The sequence below is a fragment of the Elgaria multicarinata genome, chromosome 6 (assembly GCF_023053635.1).
Source record: "Elgaria multicarinata webbii isolate HBS135686 ecotype San Diego chromosome 6, rElgMul1.1.pri, whole genome shotgun sequence".
Taxonomy (NCBI): domain Eukaryota; kingdom Metazoa; phylum Chordata; class Lepidosauria; order Squamata; family Anguidae; genus Elgaria; species Elgaria multicarinata.
The window spans coordinates 46,217,753-46,233,112 of NC_086176.1; the positions used below are offsets into that span (position 1 = coordinate 46,217,753).

The 15,360-nt window shown below is 43.8% G+C and overlaps 1 protein-coding gene across 1 annotated transcript in view; it reads right to left on the minus strand.

The window, feature by feature from the left end:
• ALDH1A1 (aldehyde dehydrogenase 1 family member A1) overlaps nucleotides 1-8,149 on the minus strand; it is a 45,386-nt gene extending 37,237 nt beyond the window's left edge. Inside the window, exon 1 of the mRNA XM_063129342.1 lies at nucleotides 7,851-8,149. Within this exon, the coding sequence (XP_062985412.1) occupies nucleotides 7,851-7,946 (96 nt within the window). The 5' untranslated portion in view covers nucleotides 7,947-8,149. The remainder of the gene's footprint in view (nucleotides 1-7,850) is intronic.
• Nucleotides 8,150-15,360: the final 7,211 nt, after the last annotated feature.

Consider the following 15,360-nt stretch of genomic DNA (forward strand, 5'->3'; position numbering starts at 1 on the left):
ATTGTGGCTTTGGTTTTTCTCTGAAACATAATACAACATGGATGCTCTCTTGTACAGTCTGTGACTCATTTGAATTTGGATTTTGGGAAAAGGAAAATATCTGAGCCTGAAAATATTTGAGTATATTGAGAGCTCCGGCTATTGGGCGGTATAGAAATGTAATAAATAAATAAATAAATAAATATATAAGATATTTGATCACAGCTAGATTTTTAAAAGAGGAAGTAGCAGCAGGGCTTAGGTGAATGATTTTCCTTCTCTTCAGTCCGTTCTTTCTGCCTTTCCAGATGGCACTGATGCTACATGGGCAAACGTGTCACAACTCCTTTGGCTGCCAATTGGTTTAGAAGGAAGCCTTGGCGAGGCAGTGTACTACAAAGAGGGACTTGGGAGATATCTGAATTCAAAGCTCAAGGTCCATGATGAGCAGCTTCTGTTAAATGAAGCCAAATAGGTATTTCCTATCCTAGGGATCTAGGAATGCACAACCTACTGCCAGCATGCATCTGTAGTGGCTACAGAACACCAAAAATAAGTTAATCTTGACCCTTTGGTCACTCCAAAGCCACTACAGACTATTATTATTATTATTATTATTATTATTATTATTATTATTATTATGGCACCTGTGGTGTGAAAGTGGCTCCTGGACCTCCTAAAATTGCCCACGCCTTTCCTAGACCAATAATAGCCAGTTGATGCCCTGTGATCTGGATGCTGACTGCAGAAACAAAATAAGTGTATTTGGCCCTCAGTGGTTCCTACCAAATTTGAATTGTGTAGGGAAAAAAGTTTGCCAATAATTTCATTCATAAGAAAAATAAAAATGGAATGTTATAATGTTTTCATCTTTGACTAACAAATGCCTTGGTCATTCCAAATGCATGAGAGCCATAACCCTGAAGCTGTTACTGTTAGGTGCGGTGGAGAAATTGCTGTCATTTGCACTTTAAAGAAATTAATCTAATTCACACTTCCCAAACTAATTTGCAATGATCCTTCAGTTTTCACAGTTCTCCAATTCTATGGTACAGTTGCCCGATCTAAAAAAAAAGTATACAAAAATGTGCACATTAGGGCACGTTGTATAATTTGTACGCATTTTCCCTAATTTAGAAAATGGGTGAAATGAATTTAAAAAATGCATAGATCTGGAAAATGCGTACAAAAATGCATAAGAATTTTCATGTGGGCATTTACTAAAAAATTCATAAACACATGCAGAAATGGGACAGAATTAAATTGTGCTTCAAAAAGCTGGAATGTTGTAGAAACTGAAAAATACAGATTGATCCATCTCTAAGTACCAACCGGCGGCTCAGACTTTTATCATACAGCTTGACTACCCAGAAAGGCATCACATTGTACACAGCAAAATGTACCCTTGGCCATCTTGAGACACTGTCTGTGACTATGACTGGAGAACAGAGTGCCACCAAAAGAATAAAGAAGTTGGCCAATCCCAACCTTAAAATTATGTTTACTTAGCACTATGGTTATTTGCAATAGAAGGACACCCTTCTACTGTGAACTGGAAAATTTAAATGGAATCTTGTGGAAGGCACACTGACTACTCTTGCTGCTTATAGTATGCGACACTCATATTTGTGTTATACTTTTCTTTCTCTTCAGCAAATAATACCACTGTAAATAATACATTTCCATTGTATTTCAGCTTATCTTCCCAAAGGCAACAAAGAGATCAAGAGTAAGATTTCCCCACTCCAGATTATACAATATGCAGTGCAATCCTATGCATGTCTACTCAGATTCATTTAATCCAATGGAACTTACTTCCAAGTACGTACATATAGGATTTCTGCTAGGTTGAAGGTTTAACAGAGAGAGAAAAATTCATAGATAACATTACTTCAATAATCATTATTTAACTTCAGACCATAACCAAGTAAAACATTTACTAGGGCATGTATATCAAAGGCCCATTCCTGAATTCCTTACCCACCCACAATGTATACAGTTCTGTTTGGAGCTTTTGATTGACTCTTAGTGTGAGTTTGGGGCATGGAAGGAATGCAGGATTTAACTGCAATTTAGGATATTAGGTTGTAATCAGATTTGTTGAATTTAGTTCCCACTGAAATCAGTGAGACAAGTTATTCATAACTTAACTTAAATGCCATTGAGTTCATTTGGAACAAAGTGCAACTAATGTAGCCTGTGTGAACCCATGTTTGTCTAGCCTACAAGCCACCAATGGCGATAACTGATTTAGGTTCTTGCAACCTACTCGCAACCTACTCGGTGCATCTATCTATGCTGATGGATCTATCCATGGACCTATCTGATGGATCTATCCATGATGAACGATGGATCTATCCATTCTGACTTTGTGGTGAAGTGGCCATGTAATTGTTCCACTGTACTTGCCATTCTCCAAATCCAAAATAATCTCTGGTGCACCACCGTAGTTTTAGTTTTCCTTTCTGCCTGGCATGCCACTAATATGCATGGGGTGGGCTGCATTTGGATCAGCAGATCACAAGTTCTCAGGCCTGATCTAGGACACGAGTAGTCAAGCTGCAGTACAGCTGTCACACACAGTGCAGGCAACAGCAATTTATGGCACTCTGGGAGAGGAGTAAACGGGACCATAGTACTGGCTATGGCATATTCTGCACACCTGTCTGTAGCTTCCCTAATTCACTAGAAGGGAAGTGATTTTAAGCTAGGATTTATTTAATGTTGTTTATGTGATGTACTGGTTTGATATAGATTGTTAGATACCCTTGGCTCTTTGCAAGCAAGGGCAGCATATAAATAAAATAAATGCAAAGAAAACCACCCTAAGGAATGGGGATGGGCAGGCTGCAGCCTACATACGTCCTGTGTGCATGCTTAGGTGGACTTTCCCCACACATTGGACTTGAGTTGAGACACCCTTGCCCAAACAGATTGGTTTGGCCACCATTGTATATAAAATAGGGCTGGGGGAGAGAATCACTGATGCCAGCATGATTTTTTGTGGGTAAAGATGGGACAAAAAGGAAGTGAAGAAATAAAGCTGAAAATGATGGGGAGGGGGCTGTTTTGTACTTTAGTTTTGTATTTTACAATACCATTGTATTGTTGTCATTCCATGCTATCAGCCACTGTGGGGCTGATATTTGAAGAAGATGATGATGATGATGATGATGATGATGATGATGATGACGATGATGATGACGTGCCTGTCCAGCCTCTCATTGGGGAAAAATGTATACTTTATCTAATTTCCATACCCTGATACTGCTCAATTAGGCTATACTCCTATTTCCTGTGAGCAAGCCTTATTAAACTCAATGGGACTTACTACAATATAGCATTATATTGTTAATGCTTTTGAACGAGAATCCATTCAAGTCAATGGCTACAGCTCTTCCCTGGTCAGGTCCCATTTCCTTTTAGAGGTACACAAATTCCCTCTTTGGGGCATGCAATTGTACTTTCCATCCATTTGTCTGAATCAGTGGAAAGAAATGGTTGGAGTTAGGACACCTAGAGCTCATCATGAAAGCACTTGCTGTTGGTCTACTTATTTATTTATTTATTTATTTATTTATTTATTACATTTCTATACCGCCCAATAGCTGGAGCTCTCTGGGCGGTTCACAAAAATTAAAAACATTCAAAGTATAAAACCATAATTTAAAATACAATATAAAAGCTCAACCAGATAAAAACAGCAGCAATGCAAAATTACGAATTTAAAACACCAAGTTAAAATGTATTTATAGACTGTTAAAATGCTGGGAGAATAAAAAGGTCTTCACCTGGCGTCTAAAAGCATATAATGTAGGTGCCAAGTGAACCTCCTTAGGGAGCTCATTCCACAGCCGGGGTGCCACAGCAGAGAAGGCCCTCCTCCTGGTAGCCACCTGCCTCACTTCCTTTGGCAGGGGCTCATGGAGAAGGACCCCTGAGGATGACCTTAGGGTCCGGGCAGGTACATATGGGAGGAGACGTTCCTTCAAATAACCTGGCCCCAAGCCGTTTAGGGCTTTAAATGTCAATACCAGCACTTTGAATCGGGCCCGGACCTGGACTGGCAGCCAATGAAGCTGGAAAAGGACTGGCGTAATGTGGTCTCGTCAGCCAGTCCCTGTTAGTAAACATGCTGCCCTGTTTTGTACCAGTTGAAGTTTCCGGACCGTTTTCAAAGGCAGCCCCACGTATAACGCATTGCAGTAATCCAAACGAGAGGTTATCAGAGCATGGATAACTGTAGCTAGGCTATCTCTGTCCAGATAAGGGTGCAGTTGGTATATCAGCCTAAGCTGATAAAAGGTGCTCTTTGCCACTGAGTTCACCTGTGCCTCAAGTGACAGTTCTGGATCCAAGAGCACCCCCAAACTACGGACCCGATCCTTTAGGGGGAGTGCAACCCCGTCCAGGACAGGGCAAACATCACCTCGCCGAACAGATGAACCACCGATAACAGTACCTCCATCTTGTCTGGATTGAGTCTCAGTTTATTAGCCCTCATCCAGTCCATTACCGTGCCCAGGCACTTATGTCCGAGAAGCAGGGGGCATTGCTAGGCATTTAAAAAATTCAGGGCCTAGGCCTGTAGGACACAAATCTGCATACAATCTGCATGTGCTAATTTATATCTATATGTGCAATTTTCAAAAACATTACGAGGTTTTCTTTAAATTTCACAAGAGGCGAATTAATTTCTTCTCCAAAAAATTTCAAATAGTGTCAATTAATTTGCCGCCTGCCCCAGATCATCCCCAAAGCTTTTTCCTAAGAATAACTGCCATGAAGGGGGGAGGGTTACAGCATAGAAGGGGAGAGAATTTACACATAGCTATTCAGCTTAGGGGGAAAAAAACTTTTCCATTGTCTCCAATGGACACTCAGGTCCAGAGAACTAAATCTGGGGCTTATCAGACCCAAACCTAGCAATGCCCCTGCTGAGTAATGGTTTTAGAGTTCCTTATATTGCAGAAAATAAAATGCTGGGAGGTTAGTTGACAAAACAGAAATATTAGATGTGCTGGTTATTGTGTAGTTGCAATAGCACATTCTAGGAATTCCTAGGCTATCTATGTTTTCTGGACAGAGGTTAGCAGGAAAAGCTTTGAAATAGTCTTCTTTTTTTAAATGACCACCCCCACCGACGACAACCTTTTACTCTTTAATGAAAGTTTACATAATTTCGCAAACTAACATATTTGTAAAAAGTGTATCCCTGCAATCCTAGTGTGTATATATTCCTGGAGTGCTGAATATATTTTCTAATGAAGACAGCTCAGGCAGTAGTCTGCTGTGTTTTCTGAAACTTGTTAAACATTACCAAATGGATGTCACAGCTCTACAGCTCTTATTGAGGAAATACAAACACTCAAATAGTTGCAGAGTTAGGTGATTCTTCCAAGCAGTATCACCAAGGAGGAAATCTTTGATTTGGGAATAAAGATAAAATGGTGGTTTCATGCTAATGAATAAATGCATTCCTCCTATTGCTTTAACGTTCCACATTTGGGCTCCTTTGGCTCGAGAATGATTATGTATTTGGGGCACATTTGAGGGAAAGGTGTTCAGCTTTACAGACCACTGAATTCCATTCTCCTCTATGGACATCAGCTGGACTTAAAAGTGTACCTTTTGCTTAGGGCTGCCAACTGTCCAAGATAATGCCTGGCCTAAACACCTGGCTGGCCAGCTTCACCCTTTGTCTTTAACAGCTGTTTAACGTGCAGAACCTTTTCATAGCATGGAGATAAACATTGTCATCTTCCCATATCTGCATTCAAGTTTCTGTAAAAGGCACGAGCTAGCAACTAAAATGTTGGGAATGATGGTACCCTCTCTCCCCCCCCCCCGCCCCCAGATCCTTGGACTCCTTGGTCTCTATGGAGACCTCTCCTGATTTTGTTTCCCTCCCACCTCCAGGCTTCCTGGAAGCTTCTGAAAGCTCAAATGACTTTGCTAGTTCTTGGATCCAAAGAAAAACAGGAGGGGAAAAAAGGAAGAATGAAACTAGTTTAAGAGTTAGATGAGATACTGTATGTCATACTTCCCCTTATCTTGTTTGCTCCTGCACCAGCATGGAAAGAATTTGCTAGAATAGCTTTGCTTATAAAACAGACTCATTTGCAACAAGAATTTTCCTTGCTCTGTTTAAGCCACGGTGCTCAGCAGGATATACAGGTTTATTATGACTTCAAAGCTAAATGAAGGATATGAAAATGATGCTTGCCTTACTTTTAGAACTCCTTCCTCTTTCTAGAGCATTGAGACTGCAATCCTATATACACTTTTCTGGTTGATTTCAATAGGTCTTTCTTCAAAGGAGACATGCATCGGATTTGACTGTAATGCATCAATCCTAAATTCATTGGCTTCAGTCTGTACTCTATGCAATTAATGGCCCCAAACAGCCGGTCAGGCTGCACATTCCCACCCACCTTGACTCAAGACAGATAGGAATGTAGATCTCCATCCCACACCTACAAACAGAGATTACATCAGCTGTCCCTTGTCCAGATGCCCACCCACACCTGATCTAGCAGGAAGCTGTGTGTGGAAGCTTGCTTCTGAGGATTGAAACATCTTCGCTGGAGTGGAACAACTGTGAAATGTGTTCTGGTGTGGGTTTGTGGGTACTCAAAGAATTATGAAGAACCTGATATACCAATCAGTTGACCTGGAAATCTAAATTTAAGCCAGTTTAGTTTTAGTGCATTAAATGGAACCCATTTTAAGGAGTTTGTGGACTGGGCTTGCAAACTGGCATAGTTAAGGCCGTCCAACGTGATTGCAATAGAGTTAAGCCAAATGGCATGGTTTCAAGGCTGATTAGCTCCACTGAAGTAACATCCTGAGCATATTCAGTTGGAATTAAATTATTTTCATTCAACATAGCACTGGAGTATAAATCAACCTACATTCAAGTCCTTCAGCTTAACTGGGTGGAAGATAAGACCTCTAACCACTGATGCCTTATTTTCCCAGCTCCTTGTCTTAAATGTCATGTCTTGTTTCAATTGTAAGTCTGTGGGCAGGGATTGGCCATTTCTTATTGCTCTAAGTAGCTTGTTGCTCTTATGCACTTATCTTCCAGGTAAGTATATATACATAAATCAAGTTCTGTTGATTCTGAAGGAGGTTATTTCTTTCCAAGTTAGTGTTTTTGGAATAAGCTATAATGACACAACACAACGAAGTTACATTCACTCTTAGCTTCTTCCATTCCCCCACCCCCACCCCGCCGCCCTTTGCTGGTCTTAGAAGTTAATCATTCTCTCTGTAAAACGTTAGTACTCACTTATTATAACCCAGTCCTAAAGACACTACTGTGTGATCAAGGGTACAGTTTCTACAGAAGCCATTTCTAACCAGCAGCCAGATCCCATGAATAGATCCCATAAAAAGGGTAAGTCCCATTTACAAGCACAACCCTACACATTCTTCTTTCAGAATAAGTATCAGAATATTCCGTGGGATTTAATATGTGTTAGCAAGCACAGGATGGAACTATTAGTTCAGTGGGGTTTACTTCGAAATACATCTGCATAGGTTTGCAGTTGGAGCATGCCTAGGATCAAAATGCTAAGATGCTTTTGGCTCATAGAATTATAGCCTTAGACACACTTGTTCCAGACAGCAAGCCACACGCAACCCCTCTGCAACGTTCCTTCAGCCAGAAGAAATTATTAGACTACTCCGTCAGCAGCCACAGTGTGCAAACTGAAGTCGAAGAGGACGTTTGCGAATAAGCCCACAACTGAGCTGAACTTAGATCTGGAGCGAAAGTGAACTCTGTATAGAATGACAGCATTAAAAACATCACATACTTCCGTGGCACTGCTCTAGGGAGGTTAACCAACATAAATATAACTAACCTTAGTATATTTAATCTTCAAATCACTGAGGGGCGCAGGCAAAGCCGGGGGAGTTGGAGCGGAACTGGAATCCGATTTCTTTTTTTCAGTTGACATGTTTTGATTAGTTCCTGAAACACAGGTGCAGGGAGGTTTTAGAAAAGTTCAGTGATATTTGCCCTGACTGAGCACTTAGATTTAATTGTGCCTTTTTATCTGAACAGGCTATGGTATATTTGCATGCAAGAGTATGATTGGACGAAAACTGCTCAGCAAAGAAAAAAGACCAAACCCCACACAATTGATGTGTAACACCTAGAAAAGCAGGCTATGTGCTCAGGGGCAAAAGTCTGTTTGAGGTTACAGCATTTCAAAGGTTGCAAATAACAGCCTGCTTCTTTGTACCTGTAATAGCTTTCACTCTGAAACATCAGCATTGGTAACCTAACAGTAGTCCTGAAGTTATTCCTGTGCTTTGGAGATTAACACATCTCTCTCTTTCTCTATCCCTGTGTGTGTGTGTGTGTGTGTGTGTGTGTGTGTGTGTGTGTGTGTGTGTGTGTTTGAATGTTCTTGTTCTTGAAACAACAGCATAGTTCAGCAGGTTCAACTTTTTTTGGCAGAGAGCTGTAGTGATGAGAATAGAGCACAGTTAAAAGATGCCAAATCATTACATCTTTAATAACTAGGAACTTCCCATGGAGAAATTCCAGGGAGGGTAAGCTAGGGAGGGGTGAGAATTCTATTTCATTTCAGTTTTGGTAAGAATTTACCAAAATTCACAAGCTTCTACATTTTTAGAACAGAAAGAATTTGAGGTTTTTTTAAAAAAAAATGTGAATGCGGGAGAAACTGAAACTGACAGATTTGTCCATTCAGGCCCCAAGGCTTTGAGATTTTAGTTTTTAAAAATTCTGTGCTTGAATCCCTGCATGTTCAACCATGTTAGTGCTAAATTAGGATTGCCACCTCTTTTTGCTGATGGGCTCCTCATCTTTAAGATCAAACATGGAGCTTCGGCTGTGGGGCGGTATATAAATGTAATTAAATAAATAAATAAATAAATAAATAAATAAATAAATGCTGGAAGCAGCTATATCTATTGGATTTAGCCAATGCAGAATTTCATTTCAGAACTCAGCAAAATTCATAAAGTTCTTCCTATTGGGAAAGGAAAGAACTTGAGATTTAAAAGATTAGAATGGAGGCAAAAGTGAAACTGACCAATTGGTCTATCCCTAAGGTGAGTATGTTGAACCCTTTGCAGGCTTAAAATGCTGTACTAAATTCCTTGTTTCTTTGTCTGACTGCTCGCTTTGAAGAGACTCAGATCTCGATTATAATCAATAAAGCGCTTTTGAACCCTCTGTCGCTGAAGTGTGGAGTCGTGCTTAGGGGCTGATTGGATCTCGTCCCTAGGGCGAAGAACATTTGTATAACAACAGTCTTGTTATTTATCAACAGTCTTGTGGTCTCTCACAGCCAGGGCCGGTGCCAGACTATTTTGCGCCCTAGGCAAGGTGAGCTACTTTCACCCCCCAAAAAAATGCCAACTTTGATTTTTAAGAACATATGTTTCCTGGAAAAAATAAGGAGCACAAAACTTGAAACTGCTAAATTTATTTTAAAGTGCAAGAAATATGTCATGCCAATTATAGCAAACAAATTGGAAAGGAATGTCTATGGGTCTAAAATGCATTATTTAATAGGAATATCACCTCCAAATCATCCCCCCAACTCACGCGCATGCGCACACACGCACTCAGCATCACTCACTCCAAACAGACACACACATGAACACTCAAAGACCCCATGCACCCCATTCACCCATACATTCTCTCTCTCTCTCTCTCTTCTGGACGCGTTCCGGAAGTCCGAACGTGGAGCCACCCCACCCCCACCCCAGCGTCCCTGGCTTCACTTCAGCTGGGCGGGCGCGGGCCGCCATCTTGCCCGCCCAGGCCCAGCTGAATCTTCAGGCCGGCCCAGCACACAGCCAACGCGCATGAGTGCTGCGCTGTGCCCGGCGCCCCTCTTAGCTTGGCGCTCTAGGCGGCCGCCTGAGTGGCCTCTATGGTAGCACCGGCCCTGCTCACGGCACAAACTTTTGTGGGCTAGAGCTCACACTTTCAGGCATGTGCAGCAGTATCCTAGTGGAGACACACACACACACACACACACACACACACACACACACACGAGGAATCCTGCATGGATGCTAAGGCTGCAATCGGATGAATTCTTGCACGGGTGTTCACTCCATTGAATGCAGAGAGTCTTGTTTCCAAATAAAGATGCAGAAGAGCAGGCAGTAGGTTCTGGCAAAATGACACACCAGCCCCTTTTTTTCCTGATAGGAGTTGACATCACATCACCATGAATCTCAACTGATGCAGCCTTTCCCTGCCACAAAGATGCAGCTCTTCAGGGGTGGGGGTGAGGAGCTGCATCTGTTGGACAGCTGTTAAAAGGACACTTCTTCTATCAGGAAAAACCATGTCAGCGGAGCTGCTTTTCTTTCTTCACACACACAAAAAAGTTATGTTCGCCTTCCATGACAGACAACAGGGTGTGCTAACACTATTGGGAAAGAAAAGAACTTGAGATTTAAAAGATTAGAATGGAGGCAAAAGTGAAACTGACCAATTGGTCTATCCCTAAGGTGAGCATGTTGAACCCTTTGCAGGCTTCAAATGCTGTACTAAATTCCTTGTTTCTTTGTCTGACTGCTCGCTTTGAAGAGACTCAGATCTCAATTATAATCAATAAAGCGCTTTTGAACCCTCTGTCACTGAAGTGTGGAGTCGTGCTTAGGGGCTGATTGGATCTCGTCCCTAGGGCGAAGAACATTTATCTTTTCTGAGGTTTCTGAAAATATGTGCCTGGGAGGGAGGATACAGAGCCGGGAGGGGGGATCTGAAGGGCCCCCAATTATTGTAGTGATGGGTAGGGGGAGATATGGTGTTGTGAGGAGGATGTGCCAGGTAAGGGGAACGCGGCCCAGACAATTAATGGCTGTGCCACGTTCCGGTCCTCCTTGCACCCGCAGGTCTGTTGGTTGCTCTATCAGCCAGCCCTCGGGCCTCCAGATGCTGCTTTTAAATGCCAGATCGGTGCATAATAAGACCTCCCTCATCCACGACTTAATTGTGGATGAGGCAGCCGATCTGGCATGTATAACCGAGACCTGGGTGGGTGAGCAGGGAGGAGTCAGTCTCTCCCAGCTATGCCCACCAGGGTACCTGGTTCAGCATCAGGGTAGACCTGAGAGCCGGGGAGGGGGGGGGTTGCTGTGGTCTATAGGAATTCTATCTCCCTCTGCAGGCTCCCTGTCCATGTGACTACTGGTCTGGAGTGTTTGCACCTTGTGTTGGGTCAGCGGGACAGATTAGGGATTCTGTTGGTGTACCGCCCACCCTGCTGCTCAACAGACTCCTTAGGTGAGCTGATGGAGGTGGTCTCGGCTGCAATGCTGAGATCCCCCAGACTGTTGGTTCTGGGGGATGTCAGCATTCATGCCGAGGGTGCCTTATCGGGGCAGCTCAGGTTTTCATGGTCTCCATGACAACCATGGGACTGTCCCAACATGTCATCGGCCCAACGCATGTAGCAGGGCACACTCTTGACCTGGTTTTCACAACTGGACATGGAGATGGTGATCTGGAAGTGGGGGACCTTACATCACTCCCTTTGTCATGGTCGGATCACTGCTTGCTGAGGTTTAGACTTACAGCAGTTTTTTCCCCTCTGCAAGGGTGGGGGACCTATTAAGATGGTCCGCCCCTGGAGACTAATGGATCCGGATGGTTTCCAAAGGGCTCTGGGGAATTTTCCGGCTGATAGGGCTGGCTCTCCTGTCGAAACCCTGGTTGATCTGTGGAATGCAGAAATGACCCAGGTGGTTGACAGGATTGCTCCCGAGCGCCCTCTCCTGAGTAGAGCTTGTATGGCTCCATGGTATACCCCAGAGCTGAGAGCAATGAAACAAAATAGGAGACGGCTTGAGGACAGGTGGAGACGAACTCCTAGTGATGCAATCAAATATTGGTAAGTGCCTATAGTAAGGCATATTCAGGGGCACTGAGGGCAGCAAAAAAACAATACTTTGCTGCCACTATTAAATCTTCAATTTGCCGCCCAGCGGAGCTTTTTAGAGTTGTCCGGGGGCTATTACATGCTGGCCCCAAGGACATGGTAGAATCACCTGAGGCCCGCTGTAATGAATTTGCCAGGCACTTCCAGAATAAAATCTTTTGCATCCGCCAGGACTTAGACTACAGTGTTATAGCAGGTGAATCTAGTGAGGTGTCCAGAGTACAGCCTTGTCCCGTTTTCTTGGATGAGTTTCAGTTGGTACAGCTCGAGGATGTGGACAAGGTGCTTGGACAGGTCCGCGCAACCACCTCTGTACTGGATCCTTGCCCCTCTTGGCTAATAAAAGCTAGTAGGGATGGAACAGCCAGCTGGGCCAAGGAGGTGATTAATGCCTCTCTATGAGAGGGAGTGGTCCCAGACTGTCTGAAAGAGGCGGTAGTGAGACCACTCATGAAGAAAACTTCCTTGGACCCGGAAAATCTTAGTAACTACAGGCCAGTAGCAAATGTTCCATTCCTGGGCAAGGTCCTGGAGTGGGTGGTGGCGGGCCAGCTCCAGACACTCTTAGATGAGACTGATTATCTGGATCCATTTCAGTCAGGTTTCAGTCCTGGCTTTGGCACGGAAACAGCCTTGGTCACCCTGTATGATGACCTATGTCGGGAGAAAGACAGGGGGAGTGTAACTCTGTTGATTCTCCTTGATCTCTCAGCGGCTTTCGATACCATCGACCATGGTATCCTTCTGGAACGTCTGGCTGAGCTGGGAGTGGGGGGCACTGCATTGCAGTGGTTCCGCTCCTACTTAGCAGGACGGCTCCAGAAGGTGGTGCTTGGGGGACATTGCTCGGCCCCGTGGACTCTTCAGTATGGAGTTCCGCAGGGATCAGTCTTGTCCCCCATGCTGTTTAACATGTACATGAAACCGTTTGGTGCGGTCATCCGGAGTTTTGGAGTGCGCTGTCATCAGTACACTGACGACATGCAGCTCTACTGCTCTTTTTCATCCTCATCAGGTGTGGCTGTGGATGTGCTAAACCTGTGCTTGGCTGCGACAATGGACTGGATGAGGGCTAATAAACTGAAGCTCAATCCAGACAAGACTGAGATGCTGCTGGTGGGTGGTTCCTCTGATCAGATGGGGGTGTTCAACTGGTTCTGGATGGGGTTGCACTCCCCCTGAAGGAGGAGGTTCGTAGCTTGGGGGTTCTCCTAGAACCATCTTTGTCACTTGAGGCTCAGGTGGCCTCTGTGGCACGGAGTGCTTTCTACCAACTTCGGTTGGTGGCCCAGCTACTATTATTATTATTATTTATTTATTTATTTATTTATATAGCACCATCAATGTACATGGTGCTGTACGCCCCTATCTGGACAGGGATAACCTAGCTTCAGTTGTCCATACTTTGGTAACTTCGAAATTAGATTACTGCAATGCCCTCTACATGGGGCAGCCTTTGAAGACGGTCCGGAAGCTGCAGCTTGTGCAAAATGCGGTGGCCAGATTGATAGCTGGAACAGGGAGATTTGAGCATATAACACCGATTCTGGCCCGCTTGCATTGGCTGCCTATATGTTTCCGAGCCCAATTCAAGGTGCTGGTCTTAACCTATAAAGCCCTACATGGCTTGGGACCACAATACCTGATGGAACGCCTCTCCCGACATGAACCTACCCGTACACTGCGCTCAACATCTAAGGTCCTCCTCCGAGTGCCTACTCTGAGGGAAGCTCGGAGGATGGCAACAAGGGAGAGGGCCTTCTCAGTGGTTGCACCCCGACTGTGGAATGATCTTCCCAATGAGGCTCGCCTGGCGCCAACGTTGTTATCTTTTCGGCGCCAGGTCAAGACTTTTCTCTTCTCCCAGGCATTTTAACAGCATTTAACAACGTTAAGTTTGTTTTTAATGGACCCCAGAATTGTTGTTTTTAAATGGATACGGTTGTTTTTATATTGTTTTTATGTTTTTTTAAATTTTTGTATACTTTTAATGTTTACTATTTTTAATTGTTGTAAACCACCCAGAGAGCTTCGGCTGTGGGGCGGTATATAAATGTAATAAAATAAATAAATAAATAAATCTAACAACAGTCTTGTTATTTATCAACAGTCTTGTGGTCTCTCACGGCACAAACATTTGTGGGCTAGAGCTCACTCTTTCAGGCATGTGCAGCACTATCCTAGTGGAGACACACATACACACACACACACACACACACACACACACACACACACACACGAGGAATCCTGCATGGATGCTAAGGCTGCAATCGGATGAATTCTTGCATGGGTGTTCACTCCATTGAATGCAGAGTCTTGCTTCTGAATAAAGATGCAGAAGAGCAGGCAGAAGATTCTGGCAAAATGACACACCAGCCCCTTTTTTTCCTGATAGGAGTTGACATCACATCACCATGAATCTCAACCGATTCAGCCTTTCCCTGCCACAAAGATGCAGCTCTTCAGGGGTGGGGGTGAGGAGCTGCATCTGTTAAAAGGACACTTCTTCTATCAGGAAAAACCATGTCAGCGGAGCTGCTTTTCTTTCTTCACACACGCCAAAAAGTTATGTTCTCCTTCCATGACAGACAAAGTACAAACAGGGTGTGGTAACACTATTGGGAAAGGAAAGAACTTGAGATTTAAAAGATTAGAATGGAGGCAAAAGTGAAACTGACCAATTGGTCTATCCCTAAGGTGAGCATGTTGAACCCTTTGCAGGCTTCAAATGCTGTACTAAATTCCTTGTTTCTTTGTCTGACTGCTCGCTTTGAAGAGACTCAGATCTCGATTATAATCAATAAAGCGCTTTTGAACCCTCTGTCGCTGAAGTGTGGAGTCATGCTTAGGGGCTGATTGGATCTCGTCCCTAGGGCGAAGAACATTTATCTTTTCTGGGGTTTCTGAAAATATGTGCCTGGGAGGGAGGATACAAAGCCGGGAGGGGGGATCTGAGGGGCCCCCAATTAGTGTAGTGATGGGTAGGGGGAGATATGGTGTTGTGAGGAGGATGTGCCAGGTAAGGAGAACGCAGCCCAGACAATGAATCTCAACCAATGCAACCTTTCCCTGCCACAAAGATGCAGCTCTTCAGGGGTGGGGGTAAGGAGCTGCATCTGTTGGACAGCTGTTAAAAGGACACTTCTTCTATCAGGAAAAACCATGTCAGCGGAGCTGCTTTTCTATCTTCACACACGCCAAAAAGTTATGTTCTCCTTCCATGACAGACAAAGTACAAACAGGGTGTGGTAACACTCTGAAATATCAGCAAGGCTTTAAGCACTTAGCCTTGTCCTTTAGTCCTACAGATTGCACCACCGGAGCCTTGGCACATGAGCTGTTTACCTTGCAACATATCTGGCTTATAGCCTCAATGCTTCTTCAACATTTGTTCTCTAAGATATCATGTTGCATTAAAAGAAATGCACCCACCGAA